The sequence below is a fragment of the Stomoxys calcitrans genome, chromosome 4, assembly GCF_963082655.1.
Source record: "Stomoxys calcitrans chromosome 4, idStoCalc2.1, whole genome shotgun sequence".
Taxonomy (NCBI): Eukaryota; Metazoa; Arthropoda; class Insecta; order Diptera; family Muscidae; genus Stomoxys; species Stomoxys calcitrans.
Genome location: NC_081555.1, coordinates 131,645,958 through 131,671,194, shown reverse-complemented (window position 1 = coordinate 131,671,194; position 25,237 = coordinate 131,645,958). Strand labels below are relative to the sequence as shown.

The following is a 25,237-nucleotide window of genomic DNA, read 5'->3' as shown; positions in this document are numbered from 1 at the left end:
AAAGTTGTCAAATTTACCGGAGTCCCGGTTTAAGCTCTTGGGCATATAAAAGGCGCATTTTTATTTAAAAATATGAATCGTGTTAGACCCCTCGGCGGTCATACCGAGTTTGGTCTAGATCGGGCTACCATTTATATCGATCTCCCGATTTAAGTTCTTAGATCCATAAAAAGCGCATTTATTAACAGAGTTCCGTAAAATTTGACACAGTGGGCTGTGTTAGGCTCTAATCTATTGTATATTTGGATATAGCTATCATATATACCAATCTCCCGATTTAAGGTCTGTAGAACATAAAAGGCGTATTTATTAACGGATTTTCCCGAATTTTGCTCCAATGTGTTACATTAGGCCTCTACACATCCTAAATATGGTGTAGATTGAACTATATTTAGATATAGTTACCATATAGGAAGTGAATTGTGTAAGACCCCATGACGACTCTGGCGAGTTCGGATCATATAACGATAAAGCTGCCATTACGTCAAGTCCGGTGGTGGATTTTTCACCGGACTTGACGTAATGATAATGTTAATACGTAAATGCAAATTTTGCCTATGAACATTCCCCTAAGGAACAGGGGCAAACTTCTCACATATCAATGAGTGCAGTCCGATTCCAGTTAAAGCTCAATGATAAGGGGCCTCCTTTTTATAGCCGTGTCCGAACGGCGTGCTGCAGTGCGACACCTCTTTGGAGAGAAGTTTTACATGGCATAGTACCTCGCTAATGTTGCCAGAATTGGGAAGGGAAACCCACCGCCAAAATTTTTTTCTGATGGTCTCGCCAGGATTCGAACCCAGGCATTCAGCGTCATAGGCGGACATGATAATATCTGCGCTACGGTGGCTAATACGTACATATGTATATCCGAGGTGGTGGGTATCCAAAGCTCTGCTTGGCCGAACTAAGACTAGACTAAACTAAGTACTTACATTTCTGCCAGCATCGGAGGCAGTGGGTACCTGACATTCCACCCGGCCGAACTTCGCCCAATTTTATACCCTCCACCATTGAATGGGGGCATATAAATTAAGTAATTCCGTTTTTAATTCTTCGAAATATTGTTCTCAAACTCAACAAAGCACATACATTCTTAATCATCATGACGTTTTAAGTCGATCTAGCCATGTTCGTCAGTCTGTCCGTCTTACTTTCGAAGGAGTAGAGCTAGCCGCTTAAAATTTTGTACAAATACTTCTTATTAATGTAGGTCAGTTGAGATTGAAATTTCGCAACTCGGTCCACATTTAATTATATAGCTGCTATATAAACCGATCTTCCGAATATACTTCTTGAGCCACTTGAGGACGCAATTCTTATCCGATTTAGCTGAGGATTTTTGCAAGATGACTTTTCCTAAAACCTTCAATAGATGTACCAAGTATGGATATAGCAGCCATATAAACCGATCTCCCGAATATACTTCTTGAGAACTAAAGGGTGTAATTCTTTGACTGAAATATTGCACGGGGACTTTTTTCATGACTTCTAAAGTATGTACCGGGTGTGGTTCCAATCGGTCCATAACCTGATATAGCTGCCATATAAACTGATCTTGGATCTTGATTTCTTCAGCTACAAGAGGTCGCAATTCTTATCTGATTTGGCTGAAACAGAGGTGAGGTGTTTTGTTATGATTTCCAACAACAGTGCCAAGTGTGGTTGAAATCGGTTTATAACCTGATATGGCTGTCATATAACTGATCTGGGCTCTTGACCACTTGAGCCTCTAGAGGGCGCAATTCTTATCTGATTTGGCTGAAATTTTGAACGACGTGTTTCGATATGACTTCCAACAACTATGTTAAGTATGGTTCAAATCGGTTCATAACTTGATATAGCTGCCATATAAACTGATCTGTGATCTTGGCTTCTTGAGCCACTAGATAGCACACTTATTACCCGATTTGGCTGAAATTTTGCAGGACGTGTTTAGTGATGATTTCCAACTACTGGTTGAAATCGGTTCAAAACCTAATATAGGTCCCACATAAACTGGTCTCCCGATAATACATCTTAAGCCTATAGAGGGTGCAATTCTTATCCGATTTGGCTAAAATTTGTATAACGACTTATCCTATGACCTTCAACATGCGTGCCAAATACTGTCTGAATCGGAAATTTGACTTCTTGAGCCCTTACAAGCCGCAATGTTTGTCCGATTTGGCTGAAATTGCGCACGCGATGTTCTGTTATGACTTTTAACAACTGTGCCAAGTACGGTCTAAATCGATTTATAACCAAATATAGCTCCCATATAAACCGACCTCCCGAATTGGCTTCTTGAGCCCCTGAAAGACACAATTTTGGTCTGATTTGGCTAAAATTTTGCACATAGTTTTCTGTTATGACTTTCAACAACTTTACTAAGTAAAGTCAAAATCGGTCTATAACCTGGTATAGCCATATAAAGTGGTCCTTCGACATAACTATTAAGCCCCTTAAAGCTGCAGCTCTTTTCCGATTGGGTTGAAATTTCGCAATTGATATAGCCCCCATATAAACTGATCTGCCGATTTAACATCATGAGCCTCTAGAAGTCGCAATAGTTATCCGATTCGACTGAAATCTTGCACGATGTGTTCTGTAACGACGTCCAACAACTCTGCAAAGTACGATTCAAATTAGTTTATAACCTGATATGGCTCCCACATAAACCATCTCCCAATTTGACGACTTGAACGCCTGGAAGCCGCAATTGTTATCCGAATTGGATGAAATTTTGCACTTAGTCTTTTGTTATGACTTTCGAACACCATTGTATTTAACCTGAAATAGCTCCCATGTAAACCGATTTCCCTATCTTTACCTGCTTTGATAGAAATTTTGTAAAGTGTTAGCAGAATTCATGGCAGTGGTTTCCCAAGATTTGGCCCAGCTGACTTACGACGTTTTTACAAAATAAACTTTTTTTACAAGGTCTAAAGAAAATACGTTTACAGGACGACGTATAGTGTCGAAGAACCAAAGATTAAAATAAGTATGACCTTAACTTAGAACAACACTTTTTTTTACATGATTTGACTAAGAAATCCTTAACCCTTAAGGATCTTTAGGATGTAAATATTGCGCGAGCCTTAGCCCTTACTTTTTGACTTTGCCCCCATTTGCGATTGTTGAGGCATAGCGTTATTGAACAACACTAATCCCATTGATGACACAAAAATGGTCAATACATACAGCGATACGTCAATCTTTAACAGGATGTCATTTATTCTACTTTTTTTTCAGAGAGATGGGACGTTTAGAGGGAATAGTGATATGTGTATATGTAAATCTTGCATTAAAATCGAATTGAAAAGCATTGAAATTTCCTTTTCCATCAATTGTTTAATCTTCCGCATCTCTTTTCGGCAACAAAAATACTCGAAATCAATATTAAAAAAAAATAATAATATTAAAATTCTTAGCACAAAACGCAATTGATCATGGGCAGTAAGCAACATTAACTGTTTGGAAAATTTTCATTGCTGGCTTATTGGTATGCCAAAGACATAATTGAAGGGGGTTTTTTGATCGTTATATTTATTTGCATACATTTAAAAAAAGTATAACGACAAAACTTGGATAAAGCCGAACCTTGAGTACCCACCATTAAGAGAGCGTATGAAAAACGTTAGCTTTGTATATAAAAAAATATTTTTCTAGGGACCGTTGAAGGTTTATCTAGAGATCGGTTTTTATACACTTTCCATGGATATTGGAAGTCATAAGAAAACACTTTGTGCAAAATTTCAGGCAAATCAGACAACAATTACACTGATGGAAAAATTACGGTACTTTGCCAATACCGCCTGGTATTATTTTGTTGCAGTCATTGGCAAAGATTTTTAATACCATTTGGTATCAATTTAATACCAGACAAATAGGGCTGTTAAGAATTTACGGCATCACATTTGTATTCTTGTCATCGCGTTGTTGATCTTTGTACTTAAAATATTGAAGCCATTATAAAATATTTGTTTAACAAATTAATAAAAAATTTTAGTACAATTTGAGTGAGTAAAAACCTGTTAAAATAGTCTGTGAAAATGGAAATAGTAAAAATTCTAAGGACACTCTACATAAAAACATGATAAGTCTCTTGTGTATAAAACGATACTGGGAATTAATGGATATGGAATCAATTGCTGAATACAAAGAATTGAGGTTGGTCACGGTGTAACATTACTTTTTGGTATTATTAACATAAATAATCGAAATATAATTAAATTAAATTTTCAATTTTTTTTTTGGTTCATTTGGGGGTTAAATAATCAATAACGGTTTGGTACTAAAACCAATAACGGTCTGGTGCTCAAACATAACATAACATAACAGATTGGTATTAAAACCAATACCAGTTCGGTAATAAGTTTAGTACCAAACGGTACTAATCATTTTATGTTTCATCCATACCATCCGGTATTGTTGTTGTACCATGCAATGTTGCTTTACTATACGGTATGCTTTACTACTAATACCGTATAGTACTGAAATTAGCACATGTGGTATCAATGTTTCTCTGGGTGTACTGTTTCCAGGGGCTCAAGACGTCATATTGGTATATATATGGAAGCTATATAAGGTTACAGACCGATTTGGGCCATACTTGCCACGATTGTTGGAAGTCGTAACAGAACATAACATTCAAAATTTCAGCCAAATCGGCCACAATTGTGACTTTTAGAGGCTCAAGCAGTAAAATCTAGAGATCAGTTTATATGGGAGCTAAATCAGGTTATACACCTATTTGGAACATACTTGGCACGATTGTTGGAAATCATAACAGAACAAAACAGCCAATCATAACAGAACAACATTTCAGCCAACAGACCACTTTATATGGGAGCTTTATCCAAATCTGAAAGGATATAGCCCACTTGCGATCCCCAACGATCAATAAGAAGTATCTGTTAAAAATTTTTAACTTAACGCGCTCAACCGCTATCATGACATTCCTCAAACGGACCGCCGCACATGGCTAGATCGGCTTAGAATGTCGAGGCAATCAAGAATGTGTATACTTTATAGGGTTGAAGATCAATTTTTCGAGGTGTTACAAACGGAATGACGAAATGAAAAGATATACAGTCGAAACCGGATAAAAGAAAATATCAAAATTCGGATAAGTGGCATTAATTTCCAGTTAAGTGATTTCAACATAAGTGAGATCGAATTTTTAAAATAAATTGAGTTGAAAGAGAGAAATGCTTAGTGGAACTCTTTAAAAGTCAAAGACAATCACTGGTGAAACATCAAACGGACGGACATGGCTAGATCGACTTAGAATGTCGAGACAATCAAGAATGTGTATACTTCATAGGCCACAGATCAATATTTAAAGATGTTACAAACGGAATGAAAAGATATACAGTCGAAACCGGATAAGTGAAAAGATCACAATACGGATAAGTGAAAAGACGTGAGTGTGAGCGAATTGAGATGTACAGGAGTCAGAATGAAGTTCGGAAATTCGACCAAAGAATTAAACATCAAACCGATAGCTTTGGTACAGGCACAGATCAAAATTAGGATAAGTGACAAGACGTGAGTGTGAGCGAATTGAGATGTACAGGAGTCAGAATGAAGTGCGGAAATTCGACCAAAGAATTAAACATCAAACCGATAGCTTTGGTGCAGGCACATCCTCCTGCAGAGACAAAGATGAAAATCTGGTAACTGACACAGATAATATGCTGAGGATATGGAAAGAACATTTTACCCAACTGCAAGTGTCCGATGTTGGCGGCAAAGAGGATTCCGTAGAACCAGAACCAGAAACCAATGTTTACCTTCTAGTCAGAATGGGGTCCAAGTAGCAGTGACCCGAATTAAGAACAACAAGGCAGCAGGAGCCGACGGGTTACCCACTGAACTATTTAAGACCGGAGGCGACGCGCTGATAAGGCGCAATCCGGCTCAAAGAAGGCATACCAGATGGTTGGAACCTCAGCATACTATGTCCCGTACACAAGAAAGGAGACAAGACGGAATGTGCCAACTACAGAGGAATAAGTCCCCTCCCCATCACATACAAGATACTCTCGGGTGTACTGTGTGAAAGATTAAAACCTAAAGTCAATGAGATAATTGGGCCTTATCAATGCGGCTTTAGACCTGGTAAATTCACCCTAGACCAGATATTCACACTGCGCCAAATACTGGAAAAGTCCCGAGAAGGACAAATTAACACCTACCATCCCTTTTTTGTTTACTACAAAGTCGCCTTCGATACTCCATTACGTCCAAAGGTATTTCAAGCCATGTCTGAGTTTGGTATCCTTGCAAAATTAATAAGACTCTGTAATATGACACTTGCTAATACGCGTTCCTCAGAGGGCATAGGAAAGAATCTCACCGAACCATTTAATACCAAACAAGGTTTCAGACAAGGAGACAGCCTATCTTGTGATCTCTTTAATATCCTGTTGGAGAAGATTATACGAGATGCAGATGTGAATAGATATGGCACACTAATCACAAGAGAATACATGCTACTCGCCTATGCCGACGACATCGATATCATAGGTCGGTCACCGGAAGTAGTAACTGCAGCCTTTGAAAGAATTGAAAGAGAGTCAGTGAAAATGAGTCTGGCAGTAAATGAAGATAAGACGAAATGGATAGTTTCAACTCCCAAAAAGTCTTGCACAACCGATCAGATAAAAAAAAATGGAGAAAGTTGGGAATCACAACTTTGAGACACAGCAATTTTATCTACCTCGGCACCGCTGTAACTGAAACGAATGACACCAGTTTTGAGATAAAGCGAAGAATAATACTGGCAAACAGATGCTACTTTGGACTAAGTAAGCAGTTTAGAAACAAGGCCACCCCTCAACAGACGAAGATTACACTATCCAAGACACTGATCTACCCGTACTGTAATATGGTGCTGAAGCATGGGTACTTGTGAAAGCAGACGAGGCAGTGCTTGGATTATTTTAGAGAAAGATTCTTCGTAAAATATATGGACCAGTTTGCGTTAATGGAGAGTATAGGCGACGTATGAATACTTATAATTTCCCATAGAAATAACTTTTTCACTTATGCGATATCAGTTTCATATAAAAACCAAATTTACGGTGTAACAACCTTTTCATCATAGAGGTATTTTCAGTCAAACGAATTCAATTGCATTGAATAACACAAACAATAATGAATGGTTCTTTCCATCAACTTGCACTTAAGCGAGATTTTTCACTAAAGCGTATTGCAGTTATGATGTTTCGTCTGTTCCTCCAATTACGATGTGTTACCAAAGAAATGTTATTGCGAACATACCAACTGCCTAAGGCATTAAGAACAGAAAATAAAAAAGCGAAAATCAATTCAAACAACACATTATACACTAAACAACCAGTAAGAGTGCCTAGAAACGATGGTGGCGATAGAGATGGAGGGAGAAGCCACAAAAGATACATTTGCGTACAAAGGTGTGCCTAGAATGTATAATCTCCAGAAAATGTGCTCCATTCAAGATTAAAATATTTAAAATATGGTCAATTACAAGCACTTGATGCCATATTGAAATTCTAAAATAAAGTCCACACATGTCCGTCATTGTAGCAAATTAGTAGTCAGTCAACTGAATGTTATGCTGTTATGATGATGCGCATAACGATGATGGCGATGGTGACGGTGATGAAAGTATCCATTTTAGGAATGTCTATGAAAATAAAAATCTCATATATTCACTTTGTTATTGGCAGGATGACACATATTGTGAATAAAACATTTTAAGTGGACTTTTTTATTTAAGCATAAAAAATTTATAAATTCTTTAAAAGAGTTATATGTTTCTATCTCATGTGAAGTGAATATTTAAGTTTGACATCATAATTTATGTTTAAATCAAGTGTATCAAAAAAACAATAAGACTAGCCGAAATTTGTATATCCAGTTTTCCGATTAGGTGGTATGTTAAGAGCAATATAATTTTATAAACCAATTTGGACCATACTTATTACAGATGCTAGAAGTCATTACAGAATACTACAACCAAAATTTCAGCCAAATCAGATAAGAAATGCGCCCTCTATAGGGTAAAAAAGTCTGATCGGGCGACCGGTTTATATGGGAGCTATATCAAACTGTTGATGTACCTGGTATATTTGTTGAAGACCACAAAAGCAGAAATCATTGTGCAAAATTTTAATTAACCACCCGAGCCGGGCCCGCTCCGCTGCGCCTTCTTTACATCTCTAATATCTTTTTAGGGTGAGGTCACTTCACCCTGAATGTGAGGACACTTCGCCCTGAATGTGGATATCTAATTTGTGCAACTGTAGCCCCCGTCCACCTTATTACGCTGAACGACTGCGTTCGAGTAATGGCGAGAACATCGAAAAAAAATTTAAAGCGATGGTTATCCTCTCTTAATGCCGGCAAATTTGCGAGGTACCAAGCCATGCATGGTCATAAATTCTCTCCAATGAAGTGTTGCACTGCGGCACGACGTTCGGACTTGGCTATAAAAAAGGTCATTGATTTTAAACTTGAATCGGAAAGCACTCATTGATATGTGAGAAGTTTGCCCCTGTTCGATTCATGGACAAAATTTTACTCTACTCCCAAATGCTTTTCTTTTGAGTCCTAAATTACAGGGCATTTCGAAGGTGGGGTGGCCACCCAGACACATGAGCCCCATATTGGCATGTTCGATTAAAAAGTTCTGTTTGAGAGTGGAGTGGACCCCAGGCTCTTTGTCCCAAAAATTAGTATCAATTTCGTAAATTTTTTGAACATTAGGGTAATGGGAATTTCTTTTTAGGGGAGGAATGGCACCTCAGACATTTTGACCCAAATATGGATATTAAAGTTGTGCTTCACTCCCAAATCCCTTTAATTTGAGCCCCATATTGACGTGGTCGGAAATATGAACCGTTTGGAGGGTGTTTTGGGGATGAGGCGCCCGCCGCCACTTTGTTCTGAAAATAGATATCCAATTTACGAGGTACAATGCCATGTCTGGTAATTTAAAAAAAATTTTCCCCAAAGAGGTGTCGCACTGCGGGACGCCGTTCGGACTCGGCTATAAAAAAGGTCCCTTATCATTGAGTTTAAACTTGAATCGGAAAGCACTCATTGATGTGTGAGATGATTGCTCCTGCTCGGTTTCTGGTGTTTTTAAAAATTAGGGTAATGAGAAATGCTTTTTAGGGGAGAGATGGCACCTCAGACATTTCGACTCAAATATGGATATCAAATTCGTGCTGCACTTCAAATCCCGGTATATATGAACCGTTTGGGGGGTGTTTTTGCGCTGGGGCTGCCACCGGCACTTTGCACTGAAAGGGAAGGGAAATGAAGTTAAGTGTAGGGGGTGCTTTAGGGCCTACCCCAAAACACTTGGCTCCAAAATGGGAGGAAAAGCTCCACATAACGCAAATTTTAATGTCATATTCGTAATCTAAGCGGAGGATCTGCCTCCACCCGATATCTTAAAATTATAAAGCCTATATTTCCTTCCAGACAAACGTACACAAGCTATGACATTTTTAAGAAAATCAGTTGAGGAAAGTATCATATAGGCTCTAATGGTGTTTTTGTGGGGTGGCGTGACCCCCTATACTTCGATCTGATTTGGAATGCCAGATTCGAAATCTACTCCCGAATACATTTAAGCCCCATATTGAAATGACATCCAATATGTCTGTTTGAGGGAGTGTTGGGGTTGAGGCGGCCCGATGGGTACTTGGACGCAAATTTTAATGCCATATTCGAATTCTACTCTCCAATACCTTACATTTGATACCTATATTGTCCCGATCGGTCCACTTTTGATTTTGGGTTGTTTTTGGGCGTCTCCCGTTCGATATTATTGGGTTGCCCAAAAAGTAATTGCGGATTTTTCATATAGTCGGCGTTGACAAATTTTTTCACAGCTTGTGACTCTGTAATTGCATTCTTTCTTCTGTCAGTTATCAGCTGTTACTTTTAGCTTGCTTTAGAAAAAAAGTGTAAAAAAAGTATATTTGATTAAAGTTCATTCTAAGTTTTATTAAAAATGCATTTACTTTCTTTTAAAAAATCCGCAATTACTTTTTAGGCAACCCAATATATAGCCTATGTTTCGTTCCAGACCAACCTACATAATATGCGAAAGTATCGAGAAAATCGCTTCTGCCGGTTTTCAGTACATACGCAACAAACAAACCGAGTCTCATATATCCGTGATTAGCTAATGTGCCCATTTTGGGCAGTTTTTGTGGGGGTGGGGTGACCTCCTATACTTCGACATGAATTTATATGCCATATTCGTTATCTACTCCCCCATACTTTTCATTTGTCACCCATATTGTCCTTATCGGTCCTCTTTTGTTTTTGGATGGTATTTTTGGGGTAACGGTAGAGGGTCCGCCCCCTTCCGCTATCAATAAATTATAAAGCCTATTCCTACTTCCAGGCCATATTCGTAATCTACTCCCGAATACCTTTCATTTAAGTCCCATATTGTCTTAATCGTCAAATAAACCAATGTTAAGGGGTTTTGGGACTGGGGCGGCCCCCCAGGTACTTGAACCAAACTTTTATTACGAAATACGTACTCTTCTCTTGAATACCTTTCATTTGAATCCCATATTATCCCGATTCGTTAATTCATTTGAGTCTATACGGAACAAACAAACAAACCGACAAACAAACACAAATTGAATTTTATATATAAGATGTATAGATAGATGGGAGCTATATCTACAATAGATCGATTCTACGAAATTCACCCGCAGGAAAAATTTATGAGAACGAGAAATATCCAAATCAGAGCAGATTGCTTCCAATTTCAATAAGCTTCGTCTCTAGCCCAAAAAATACGTTTGTGCAAATATTCAAGATGATTCAATAACAATTGCGATCTGTTCTTTGATTATAATTCAACATTTACAGACAGAAATAGCTGGATAGAATCAGAAAGTGATTCTTAGTCGATGGGTATAGTTATTCAATGGGTCCATCTCTCTAACTTCGGTATGTTTTAAACAAATGCACTAAGTTATAGTACAACAATTATTGTAAAAAAATACAAAATAAATCTACTTACCTTAAATTCTTCACCATAGAAACCAAGATCATGTGGTTTATTAAAGACTGAAAAGAAAATGAAAGTATATGGTTAAACTAATTAAAAATTCTATTTCTTACAAGTTATCTAGTCATTTATAGTAAGACATTTACTTTTGTTAGCTTTTTTGAAATTGAAATTTATTCAAAATTTATCAAGTGACACATTTCAATTCAAAATGAGTTCATCAAATGCTTACTCTTTCACACAATATCAAACAAATCAATCAAAATTATGGCTTAACCTCATGAATGATTACAGACAAGCTCAAATTCCACAATTCAAAAAAAAAACACATTAAAAATTGATTGCCAGCTGAGTTATTCTTAAAACATAAGAATTCATTTTTAAACTCAATGATATAAATCACAAACTTAATCTTGACAGATATTCACAAAAATTCACAAGTCATTTCGAATTATAACAGAAATGAGTAATTCGGCTAAACTGTGATCTGTTACTCATCTTGACATTATTAAATTTTATAAGAACATGCCATTCAGAACAGAAAAATCCCATCAATAACAACAAAAAATATTTCGCATCACTGCCACAGATTGTTTATTTGTTCAATCTTTTATGAGTGGTATTAGAATGTGTTAATTTGCAGTTTCAATAAAGGCGGTATATTATGTGTAAGATATGCCATAAACTTGGCTAAGTAGTATATCCAAATATAATGTTGTGAAAAATGAGCAAATTGTTGTCATATTACCAATGACTCTAATAAACCGGGACGACAAGCAAACGATATGGAATGCATTTTGTTTGGTTAGCTTGTCAATCACCTAGTTTCTATTCATAATTTTATATGTACATAAACAACATAATTATCTTAATCATAGCAATTTGGGTTAACGAAAGAATGTTTGTCGTACATTAATTATTAGTTAGAAAAGAGAAGAAATAGTTCTTGGAAGAAAAATTAAATATAATTACTTTACAACTCCGCAATTTTATACAGTGCCTTATTAAATATATAATTCACATTTGACAGAATATTCAGTGTAAACTCCATATTGTGTTCTAATGGACTCAATAACTAGACAGTGTGATACATGACCAGTGTAAGTAAGTTGGTAGGCTGACCTCAATTTTTGGTAGGTTTTACCAACATATAAATACCAAGTTAATTACTGAAAAATTGCAGGGGATAACTCAAAACTATTTGATCATAGATGTCGTGAGACTCAATACTTTTACAAGGAGTCTCACTGTTTTAAACTTTGGTAAAAAGGGCTAAAGTTCTGATATTGACTGTAACTGATACGAGTGTTAAGGGATCTGTTTCAAATTTCTTAAATTCTGGGTAGGAAATGCGGCTTTCGGCGTTCCATCGGAAAATAGGCCTATGTGGCAGCCGCATTCAAAGATGTTGAGGGGTAGATGCAACTCACAGTAACGACTCAAGTTGGTAGTAAAAACGCATTTCTGGGCCCAAACATTTAAGTCGGGAGTCAGCTTTATCCAAACTCGTTGCGGTTGCTCACTGAAATCGGGGCAAAAATAGGGGTATATAGGATATTATATCAAGATATAGGCCACAATTGAACGTAAGGCTACAGAGTGATTTCAACAAACAAACGGACGGAAATGGCTAAATTCTTTATGAATAACAACGGTACTAGATGGTTTGTAGCACTGACAATTTATAATTTGATGTGTTTAAAATGGAATGGCAAAATGGCCTAGTCTCAGGTGGCGGTTATAAAAATATATACCGCATTTTTGACTTATAGAACATTTGGTAGATTTTGCTCGAGTTTGGTAGGATTTTTCTTAAATTTTGGTAGGAAATAATTTTCTTTAGTCGCAACGCTGATCATGACTACTGTGAGATTACGAGAACTTTGATAAGCAGCTCTGTACAATCGTAAAATTTTTCGTTGGTTTCTCATTTGAGGCGAGCTTAATAATCGAAGATTTGCATTGCAATGGTATAGAAAAGCCAGATACTCCACACACTGTGGGTTTATTTTCGACAATGAACGAGCTTTTAGTGAAATACCATGATACGAAAATACTATGTCTATATATTGGGTTGCCCAAAAAGTAATTGCGGATTTTTCATATAGTCGGCGTTGACAATTTTTTTACAGCTTGTGACTCTGTAATTGCTTTCTTCCTTCTGTCAGTTATCAGCTGTTTCTTTTAGCTTGCTTTAGAAAAAAAGTGTAAAAAAAAAGTTTATTTGATTAAAGTTCATTCTAAGTTTTATTAAAAATGCATTTACTTTCTTTTAAAAAATCCGCAATTACTTTTTGGGCAACCCAATAGCTTTAGATACAATATAATAATATAAATGCCTTTATATGAATTCCATATTCCATAATTGCTATTTGTGAAGTGTTTTGGAGAAAATTGTTCCAGAAAATGGGTATCAATTTCGTACTTTTCTCCCCAATACCTTTCATTTGAGCCCTACATTGACGTAGTCGGTAAATTTGCCCGATTTAGGGGTGTTTTGGGGAGTGGGGTGGTCCCTCAAACACTTAGCCCTGAAAATATATCAGCATCGTGCTATGCTCTCAAATATCATTGATTTGAACCCCATATTCCCATTGACCTCGAAATTTGATATCAAGTTAGTTTTCTAATCTCAAAGACCTTTCATTTAAACTCCTTATTGCAAAAGTCGGTAAATATGTCCGGTTTGGGGTATCGGCCCTAAAAACTGTCATGGTAAGCAAATCCGTTCCATTTGGGGGTTGTTATGGGGGTGGGACGTCCCCTAGGTAGTTTGTGCCGGGTTTTAATATCAGATTCGTGGTTTTCTCGCAAATACCTTCCATTAGAGCCCCATTTTCCCACAGTCTGAAAACATGTCGGGTTTGGGGGATGGGGCGACGGTTCAGTGACTTGGCTCTAAAATTATATTTCGAATTCGTGTTCTACTCTAAAATACCTCTTATTACAATCCCTTATTGGATTGGTCAGCAAATACGTCCTATATGGGTGGTGTTATGGTGTTGGTGTGGCCCCATAGATTCCTGCTTTACTCCCAAAGACCTTTCATTTGAGCCCCATATTGTTATGGTCGTAAATTTGTCTTCTTTTGGTGGTGTTTTTGGGGGTGCGGCCCCCTAAACACTTGGCCCCACATTTGGATTTCAGATTCGTATTCTACTCGCAAATACCTTCATTTGAGTCCCATATTGCCATGGTCGGTAAATATGTCCGATTTAGTGGTGTTTTGGGAGTTGGGGTGGTGCCCCAAACACTTGGTCCGCCAATTGGATATCAGATACGTTTTCTAATTATAAATACCTTTAATTTGACTCCCATATTGTCGTGATTGTTCTAAATATATGTTTGGTAAGTTTTTGGGTGGGGCAGCCCCCCTAGGTACCCCATCCGAAATTTGGATGCCAAATTTTTGTTTGTAGGTTACTATAAGAGAGCACACAAAATTTCGCTTAAATCGCACCACCCATCTCTGAGATCTGGCGTTTCTAAAAATTTGAGTAAGGGGGAGGGTTCGATTAGATTTTCCGAACATATCGTCACATCTAATACCTCCTCCCTAATCCTATTAGCAATGGTAGCGGTGTTACCAATATTTGGCTTGGCCCCGCTTATTAGTGTTGGTATTACCACACGAAATGTGGTGAGAGTTCGCATGGCACCCTATTAGTACCTCGTTTCCGGTTAGTTCTTAGTTTTTAGAGCTCACAACCAGCCGATTACTGGCTTAGGTGTATGTCTATAATGGCATGGGGCAGATTAATATCTGCGCCCTCTTTTCAACCTAGCCTAAATATTTCTTACGAGATACGCAGTCTAGGTTTCATAGATAACAAGCCGAACCAGGCTGCTCCTCATCTTATAAGACCTTATAACTTTTATATAAGCCTTATATTGGCATGATCGGTGAATATGTACAGTTTTTGGGGGAATTTTGAAGGTGGGAAAGTCACTCTTGGACACTTGCGATATGTGTCGGTTCGGTCACTAGTTGCGCCAAATCATTATGCGCAGCGAAAAGCTCAACGTATTGGCCCTCAGGAGTCGAATGACTCGAATGGGAAAGCCAGGCGGAGTTGTGGACGTTGAAATCCTAAGCGACAACAATTTTCATAATCCTCCAAAATATTTGTAATGGAATCAGAAAGGGCGTCGAAGCCGGTCATGGGAGCCACCCTTTCTGAGTTGTATTTGTATTTGTATTTTATTATGATAAAACCCATATAAAAGACAGTGTTTTTTATAAAGTATGGGTTGGTAAATTGATAAATACAATGAGTTCAACAAGTTTTCATTCAAATAGAACAATAATTAGTACAAAATATTTAACAATTTAAGCAAAGTTACTGATACAATAAATTAATAAATAGTTATAAAAAAATAAAACCAATAATTAATTAAAATGGTCATAAATCAAAGATTTGAACTGTCGTTCATTAACAAAGAACTGTTGTTCAGATACACGATATTGATGACGTATTTGTATTACTTGTTTGCCTCTTGTAGAGTTGGCAAAACGCAATACGGAAGCCAGATATGGTTCATTGGTATAAGTTATATTGTGGATCATTTGCAACGAGCGCATCCTAAGGAACTAGTTAAATGAGACACCATATACTTGTCTGGCAAACTCAGATACCCGGTCTCTTCTACGAAAACCAAAAATGTATCTGCCGACATCGTTAAAGGCCACGTGCAATTTATTCCTATGAGTTACATCACAACCATAAAAAACTCGCAAGAATATAACAGTTTCGGCAGAATAAATGTCCTAGCCACAAGCATTCTTATTAACAAAGAGGTATACTGTCGACTCATATATTAGTTTCGTAAAACGCCGTAGGTCCTGCCCACTGTCATACTGACATGATTCTTCCATGAAAGTCTATCATCAAACTCCAACCCAAGGTTTCTCGCAGATGAAACAATCTCAATTGGGGCTCCAGCAATTACCACATCAAGATTGAGCGGCATTGTCACCCGATTCCTACCAATTACAAGGCACTTTAACTTTGTTGGATTTAAAACTAGTCCGTTGGCGTTTGCCTATGTGTTTATCCTATCCAAGTCACTATTAAGGCAAACTACGCCATTGATCAGCCTCTCCAGCGAGGAGCTCATATACAGCTGTACGTCGTCGGCATACATATGAATACCACAGTTGCGCAACTCTCCAGGAAGGTCATTGCTATATAAGGAAAAAAGGAGTGGGCCCAATACAGACCCCTGTGGAACACCTCTTGAGACTGGAAGATAACTAGAACACCGGCTATCAACACATACCGATTGGCTTCTATTTGAAAGATAGGAAAATATAAGATCCGTTGTTCTTTTAGAAAATTTAAATAAATGTTTCGGTTGAAGGCAAAGTATATTGGGATCAACGGAATCAAATGCCTTCGAATGATCTCAAAGAACAAGAAATGTAACTTTATCGCTGTCAATAGCACTCCTTACATCTTTAACTACTTTCAAAAGTGCAGTAGTGCAACTGTGCTTTGGCCGGAAACCAGATTGAAAATCTGTTAGCAGCGAATCATTCGCAATATATTCTGATATTTTCCGGTTGACTAGAGTCTCAAATATCTTAGAGACGTATGGTAGTATTGCTATTGGCCTAAATTCCTGGTTATTCTTTGGTATTGGGACTATCCTTGCCTGTTTCCAAGACTGTGGATAGCAACTCCTTAAAATAATATTGTTAAAAAGATGGCACATATACGGAAGAATAAAGGGTAGAATTATCCTAAAAAATCTTGGGTCAACACCATCAGAACCAATGGCATTAGACTTAATCGATTCTACAGCGCTAACGATATCGCTTTATTCAAAACGATCAAGATCAAGATTGGATTTCTATATCAAGAACTTAACCTGCGTATGAAAGTAGACGATAGAGTGATTGCACCAGACGGACACACAGATGGACAGACACATGGAGTATTTTACGGCGATCAGAAATATTGGGTTGCCCAAAAAGTAATTGCGGATTTTTTAAAAGAAAGTAAATGCATTTTTAATAAAACTTAGAATGAACTTTTATCAAATAAACTTTTTTTACACTTTTTTTCTAAAGCAAGCTAAAAGTAACAGCTGATAACTGACAGAAGAAAGAATGCAATTACAGAGTCACAAGCTGTGAAAAAATTTGTCTACGCCGACTATATGAAAAATTACTTTTTGGGCAACCCAATATATATATATGCTTCGTAGGGTCGGAAATGGATATTTCGATGTGTAGCAAACGGAATAACTAAATGAATATTCCCCTTATCCTATTGTGGGGGTATAAAAATGCATTGCAATTAAGACAATATGGGAAATCATCGCTACTGCTTAATGAAATTTTTGTACAATCATGTTTGTATTTTTCTTCGGATGATGTATTTTAGCTAAATTAAACTCGCTCTAAATAATTTTAGCTGACAATTACAAGAGATTAGACCTGATCTCTGCAATCAATTGTATATGTATTTTAATTACTCTTATTTTAATTTTAAATTGAAAAACAATATAAATTGCCGCATGATAACTTGAATAATGGATCGCCATCTAAATTAACACAATATCAGAATATCCAAGGTATCCATATTTAACCATCCATCCATACATCCATCATGTGGACAAGTGTATCTGGGCTATTATTGTAGTTCAATTAAGTGATTATATTTCAATTTTAAGTGTCATATCAAAGAAGCGATGACCTTCTTTTTGTACACTGAATTGAATTGGTTGTTAACTATTTTAATTACTCGACCAATGTGTGCATTTTAATTAGATTTTAAAGTTTCAGTTAGTGCAGATAAATCCGTTTCATGTTATGAAGTAATAAATCGCCTCAATCGCCTTAACAGATTTATTTAATAAAACGTGTTTTTTGGTATTTGATCCATATTGCATTTTCAATGCCAAGCCTAACAACGGCCAAAAAACAAGTGTATTTTCTAAATAGCTTAACAATGGTTTGATTTGAGCCGAGACTTTTCATTAGTGTATTCATAGAATTACCCATTGCTTTAAGATAATTTTGTGGTATTTCCAATTTATTAATTATATTTTTTTATTTTAAATTTCAGAATATCTTTATAACATTGGACAGAAATTTATTTCCATTGCCAATCCCTTTGATGCCTCACGTAATCCAGATGCTTCGGAAAAGTGCCGTCTCCACACAAGACTATTTCTACAGGGATTGGATAATTTCGATTTTTGGGCTTTGAAAAGTAAGTAGAGTAGAGTTTTATTTTAAGAGTAATGGAAACAAGTAAGAGCGTGCTAAGTTCGGCCAGGCCGAATCTTATATACCCTCCGACATAGATCGCATTTGTCGAGTTCTTTGGCGGCATCTCTTTTAAGGCAAACAAAGAATAATGGATAAGAATTGTTATGCTATTGGAGCTATATCAAGTTATGGACCGATTCGAACCATAAATGAATGCTGAACATTGCAGAAGTCATTGTGTAATATTTCAGTTCATTCGGATAAGAATTCCGCCTTGTAGGGGCTCAAGAAGCAAAATCGGGAGATAGGTTTATATGGGAGCTGCATCAAGCTATTGATCGATTCAGACCATATTAGACACGTATGTTGAAGGTCACGAGAGAAACTGTTGTACAAAATTTCAGCCAAATCGGATAAAAATTGCGCCCTCTAGAGGCTCAAGAAGTCAAGATCCCAGATCGGTTAATATGGCATCTCTATCAGGTTCTATACCGATTTACGCCATACATAGCACAGTTATTGGAAGTCATAACAAAACACCTCATGCAAAATTTCAGCCAAATCGGATGAGAATTGCGCCCTCTAGAGGCTCAAGAAGTCAAGACCCAAGATCGGTTTATATGGCAGCTATATCAAAACATGGACCGATTAAAACCATACTTATCGCAGTTGTTGAAAGTGCTACCAAAACACTACGTGCAAAATTTCAGTTAAATCGGAGGAGAATTGCGCCCTCTAGAGGCTCAAGAAGTCAAGACCCATGATCGGCAGCTATATCAAAATATGGACCGATTTAAACCATACCTTGCGTAGTTGTTGGAAGTGCTACCAAAACACTACGTACAAAATTTCAATAAAATCGGATAAGAATTGCGTCCTCTAGAAGCTCAAGAAGTTAAGACCCAAAATCGGTTTATATGGCAGCTATATCAAAATATGGACCAATTTGGCCTATTTACAATACCAACTGACCTACACTAATAAAAAGTATTTGTGCAAAATTTCAAGCGGCTGGCTTTACTCCTTCGAAAAACAGTGTGTGTTCGACAGAAAGACAGACGGACGGACATGGCTAGTTCGACTTTAAACGTCATGAGAATAGGGGTATACTAGCTAGAGGACAGAGTGGGCCTGGGTATCTACATTGAGAACCCAGGGATACCTGACCATAATAATGTCCTGCAATCGGAGATCCGGGCGATCACGGATTGCGTGAGGTGGTGTTGCGTTAACGCGAGCACCTCGAGTATGAACATCTTCACGGACAGTAAAATGGCCATAAGGGCAATTACAACCAGGAGGGTAAGGTCACTAACAGTCTTGCAGTGCAAGAAGGAGATTTACGCCTTCTCTGAGGATGGGTACCGAGACATAGCGGAGTAAGGGAGAATGAGAAAGCAGACTATTTGGCAGTGAAGGCCAAAGGACTGCCGCCAATAAACTTGGTTGCCTCGAAGCCTGTTGGGTCGACGCAGTCCGAGTTAAGGACGTGTGCTTCGAACCCGCATTTAACAGCGAACGGTCGGTAGGACGACGAAAATCCTATGGTGAAATCCAGATTGTGAGAAATCTGGGCTATTACTGAAAGGAAGTAAGCAGGAGGTCAGTAGAGCTTTCGGTTTCAAACCTGGAGACATAGGACTACGAGCTCACTTATACAAATTCGGTGCGGTAAATAATATTGGGTTGCCCAAAAAGTAGTTGTCGGCGTTGATAAATTTTTTCAACGGCTTGTGACTCTGTAATTGCATTCTTTCTTATGTCAGTTATCAGCTGTTACTTTTAGCTTGCTTTAGAAAAAAAGTGCGCGAAATTTTGTTTACATTTGTTTGTTTGGCGTCAATTTTAATATGGGTACCACATGTATTGAAAGAAATTCATTTAACAAACCGAATCAACGCTTGTGCACCTTATGCACCTATATGCACCTTAAACACAATGAATTCGATCCGTTTTTAAAACGAATCATAACTGGAGATGAAAAATGGATTGTTTACAACAACTTTAGTCGAAAACGATCATGGTCCAAGCATGGTGAACCAGCTCAAACCACTTCAAAGGCTGATATCCACCAAAAGAAGGTTATGCTGTCTGTTTGGTGGGATTGGAAGGGTGTGGTATATTTTGAGCTGCTTCCAAGGAACCAAACGATTAATTCGGATGTTTACTGTCAACAATTGGACAAATTGAATACAGCCATCAAGGAGAACCGACCAGAATTGGTCAATCGTAAAGGTGTCATATTCCACCAGGACAACGCTAGACCGCACACATCTTTGGTCACTCGCCAAAAACTGAGTGAGCTTGGCTGGGAACTTTTGATGCATCCACCATATAGCCCTGACCTTGCACCATCAGACTACCATTTATTTCGATCTTTGCAGAACTCCTTAAATGGTAAAACTTTCGGCAATGATGAGGCTATAAATTCGCACTTGGTTCAGTTTTTTGCAGATAAAGGCCAGAAGTGCTATGAGCGTGGAATACTAAATTTGCCAGGAAGATGGCAAAAGGTTATCGAACAAAATAGCAATTATATATTTGATTAAAGTTCATTCTAAGTTTTATTAAAAATGCATTTACTTTCTTCTAAAAAATCCGGGCAACCAAATAGTATCCAATATCTGGAAGCATCATGTCTAAGTTCGCTTCTGGATCTTACAAGTCCAGTTTAGTTTTCTATCACCATCAAGTATTTGATCTTGTCGTGTTGGCCACCGCAGCGCAGAGGTTAGCATGCCTATTATGCTTGGGACCCCTGGGTTCGAATCCTGGCGAGAATATCAAAAAAAAATTTCAGCCATGGTTATCATCACCGACATTTGTGAGGTACAATGCCATGTAAAAACTTCCAAAGAGGTGTCGCACTGCGACACGCCGTTCGGACTCGGCCATAAAAAGGAGGTCCCTTATCATTGAGCTTAAACATGAATCGGGCAGCACTCATTGATAAATGACAATTTTGACTTTGTTCCTTAATAAAATGTTCATGGGAAAATTTGCATGGCATGTCAAATCCATGTCGTATATCGAACTGACTCTGTTAAGGAAATGTGGATCCTCGAATCGGCTAATCTTCTTAGTAAAGAGCCAGATTTCTGGTTTCTTCGGAATAGCGTTCCGACTTCCAGTTCCAGCTTTAGGTCTATGTTAACTCCTCAAGGCATCCCTTACTACAGCATCCGTAGTGATGAGCCCTCCGGCGTCTTAGTGTGTCCGTCGTATGCTATGCCAAATGTGAGTTTAGATCCTTAACATATCTGCTGTTGCAGCTGTTTTTATACCCTCCACCATAAGATGGGGGGTATACTAATTTCGTCATTCTGATTGTAACTACTCGAAATATTCGTCTGAGACCCCATAAAATGTATATATTCTTGATCGTCGTGAAATTTTATGTCGATCTAGCCATGTCCGTCCGTCTGTCCGTCCGTCTGTCGAAAGCACGCTAACTTACGAAGGAGTAAGGCTAACCGCTTGAAATTTTGCACAAATACTTCTTATTAGTGTAGGTCGGTTGGTATTGCAAATGGGCCATATCGGTCCATGTTTTGATATTGCTGCCATATAAACCGATCTTGGGTCTTGACTTCTTGAGCCTCTAGAGTGCGCAATTCTTATCCGATTGGAATAAAATTGTGCACGACGTGTTTTGTTACGATATCCAACAACTGTGCCAAGTATGGTTCAAATCGGTCCATAACCTTATATAGCTGTCATATAAACCGATTTTGGGTCTTGACTTCTTGAGCCTCTAGAGGGCGCAATTCTTATCCAATTTGAATCAATTTTGGCATGTAGTATTTTGTTTTGATATCCAACAACTGTGCCAAATATGGTTCAAATCGGTTCATAACCTGATATAGCTGTCATATAAGCAGATCTGAGGACTTGACTTCTTGAGCTTCTAGAGGGCGCAATTTCTATCCGATTTGGCTGGAATTTCGCAAGACGTTTTTTATTGTTACTTTCAACAACTATGTCAAATAAACTACAAGTCGGTTCATAACCTGATATAGCTGCCATATAAACCGATCTGGGATCTTGACTTCTTGAGCCTCTAGAGGTCGCAATTAATATCCGATTTGCCTGAATTTATGTACGACGGATTCTCTCATGACCATTAACATACGTGTTTATTATGGTCTGAATCGGTCTATAGGCCGATACAGCTCCCATATAAATCGATCTCTCTATTTTACTTCTTGAGCCCCCAAAGGGCGCAATTCTTATTCGAATTGGCTGACATTTTACACAGGTCTCCAACATATAATTTAATTGTGGTCTAAACCGGACCATATCTTGATATCGCTCTAATAGCAGAGCAAATCTTTTCTTATATCCTTTTTTTTTTGCCTAAGAAGAGATGCCGGGAAAATAACTCGCCAAATGCGATCCATGGTGTAGGGTATATAAGATTCGGCCCGGCCGAACTTAGCACGGTTTTACTTGTTACTCCTATGTCGACTAAAAGCAGTACAGTTTAGACATGGATCTTTCAAAGAAACTTTTGTTGCGGACCTATTGGTTGGCGGAACTAATTTTATAAGTTTCATATAACACTCATACGCCTTCGTATCCGAACTCGTACTTCATTATAGTACGCATTAAACTCTACACCAATGGCCACCAAAAAGTAGTTGGCCATTCGCGACTTTTAGAAAGCAAATCAAAGTCCAAGGACCTTGGAGCTTGGAGCTCGCTTGATAAAACTACGTGAGACTTAAATTTGTTATGCATAATTTGCTGTCATTGGTGTTGTCGGTGACAAATTGTCTGTCAAATGTCTATCCAGCTCAACAGGGGGACAAAGGCGATGAATGACAAATAAATTGCATCTTAGGCCACACTCCACAGACACGACTGACTGAGTTCTTCTTCAAAAGTCTTTGGAGGTGTACAAAACAAAAAAAAAAAACTAAAGTTTACACACGTAGAATAAACAATTCATGACTGGTGGTATTATTGCCAAACTAACTGGGGATTTTCAGTCGTTTACAAAACTGAAAAAACAAAAAAATAATTTTGAATATATTCTTCACTTTATTTAGTGTTCGATGTTACGCTGCGTGTTTATTTGGATGACTTAAATGCCAATACGCGTAGTCAAGAATTGGCCCCAGAAACACAAAAAGCAAGCAGGCCAAAATTTGCTTGCAGTCTTTTCTGTTGTTTGCTTTTCATTTGTAGGCAAATATTTGACGGCTTGTTGATTGAATTAAATTCATTAGTGTTGGCAAATTTTCTTGAGCAGATTAGCAAACTGGTTGAAGGAGGGTTTGTACTTTTGTCACAAATCTTCCAAATATTTTGTAATTGACCACGCAACACAAAACTTGTCAAGTTAAGTGACTGACATGTTTGGAATTTTTCACTAGAAATTAAATACTTGGGGAAAAAACGACAAAACATACTAAAATCAACCAAATACGTGACAGGAATCTGGGTTATCCATCTATTGCACCGCACTATGCGCATGGATGACCTTGAAGGGTTAATTTAGCAACTAAAACGCTATTCGGCTATAAAACAAAAGATTCACAAATGGGGCAAGTTCAATTTTGACAGACAATTCTTAAGAAGAATCCATTTTTATACCCTCCACCATGGGATAGGGGGTATACTAATGTCGCCCTTCTGTTTGTAACTCCTCGTAAAACTCGTCTAAGAACCCAAAAAGTATATAAAGGGTGATTTTTTTGAGGTTAGGATTTTCATGCATTAGTATTTGACAGATCACGTGGGATTTCAGACATGGTGTCAAAGAGAAAGATGCTCAGTATGCTTTGACATTTCATCATAAGTAGACTTACTAACGAGCAACGCTTGCAAATCATTGAATTTTATTACCAAAATCAGTGTTCGGTTCGAAATGTGTTCATTCACCGTAACGTTGCGTCCAACAGCATCTTTGAAAAAATACGGTCCAATGATTCCACCAGCGTACAAACCACACCAAACAGTGCATTTTTCGGGATGCATGGGCAGTTCTTGAACGGCTTCTGGTTGCTCTTCACTCCAAATGCGGCAATTTTGCTTATTTACGTAGCCATTCAACCAGAAATGAGCCTCATCGCTGAACAAAATTTGTCAAAATTTGAACACATTTCGAACCGAACACTGATTTTGGTAATAAAATTCAATGATTTGCAAGCGTTGCTCGTTAGTAAGTCTATTCATGATGAAATGTCAAAGCATACTGAGCATCTTTCTCTTTGACACCATGTCTGAAATCCCACGTGATCTGTCAAATACTAATGCATGAAGATCCTAACCTCAAAAAAATCACCCTATATATCCTTGGTCGTCATGACATTTTAAGTCGATCTAGCCATGTCCGTCCGTCCTTCCGGTTGTATGCCGAAAGCACGCTAAGGAGTAAAGCTAGACGTTTGAAATTTTGCAAAAGTACTTCTTATCAGTGTAGGTCCATTGGGATTGTAAAGGGGTCATATCCGTCCATGTTTTGATATAGCTGCCAGACTTATTGAGCCGCTAGAGGGCGCAATTCTTATCCGATTGGGCTGCCATTTTCACGAGGTGTTTTGTTCGAATTTTCAGCGAAATCGGGTAACAAGTGTGTCGCTCATGTGATTAGAGAATTTTATCTGCGGACCGTACATTAGTTTAGAATCCAGTCAAACTGAGAGGCATTTTCCTTACTACGTTGTTAGCAGAACTAATTCAGTCTTGTGTGTGGCCAGCTCTAGTCCGCGTACGTGTACCCAGTATTTCGAGCGGATCATGATCTACGTTAGCTAACGCTGTGCCTCTTCCGTGTTTCTCGTCGGTATGTCTGCCACAAACGTCGTCTGCGTAGCTTACAAGGAAAGTCTCGTCAGGCAATTCCATCCTTAGGATGTCATCGCAGCTGACGTTCCATAGATCTGGGCCTAGGATGGGCCGTTGAACTAATCCCGACGCCCCAATGGGAGAAATCGAAAACAACTTGTAAAAAATATGCAGTATGAGAACGGGTAATGATGTATCTTTGAAATTTTTAA

General features: G+C 38.0%; 1 protein-coding gene and 1 long non-coding RNA gene across 2 annotated transcripts in view; one reads left to right on the top strand and one right to left on the bottom strand.

Annotated features, from left to right (window-relative positions):
- Nucleotides 1–25,237, top strand: part of LOC106082638 (nose resistant to fluoxetine protein 6) — a 147,127-nt gene that overhangs the window by 39,394 nt on the left and 82,496 nt on the right. The window contains exon 3 of the mRNA XM_013245266.2: nucleotides 18,088–18,234. Within this exon, the coding sequence (XP_013100720.2) occupies nucleotides 18,088–18,234 (147 nt within the window). The remainder of the gene's footprint in view (nucleotides 1–18,087; nucleotides 18,235–25,237) is intronic.
- Nucleotides 11,031–25,237, bottom strand: part of LOC131997385 (uncharacterized) — a 101,940-nt gene continuing 87,733 nt past the window's right edge. The window contains exon 3 of the long non-coding RNA XR_009398229.1: nucleotides 11,031–11,073. This is a non-coding gene — a long non-coding RNA (uncharacterized LOC131997385). The remainder of the gene's footprint in view (nucleotides 11,074–25,237) is intronic.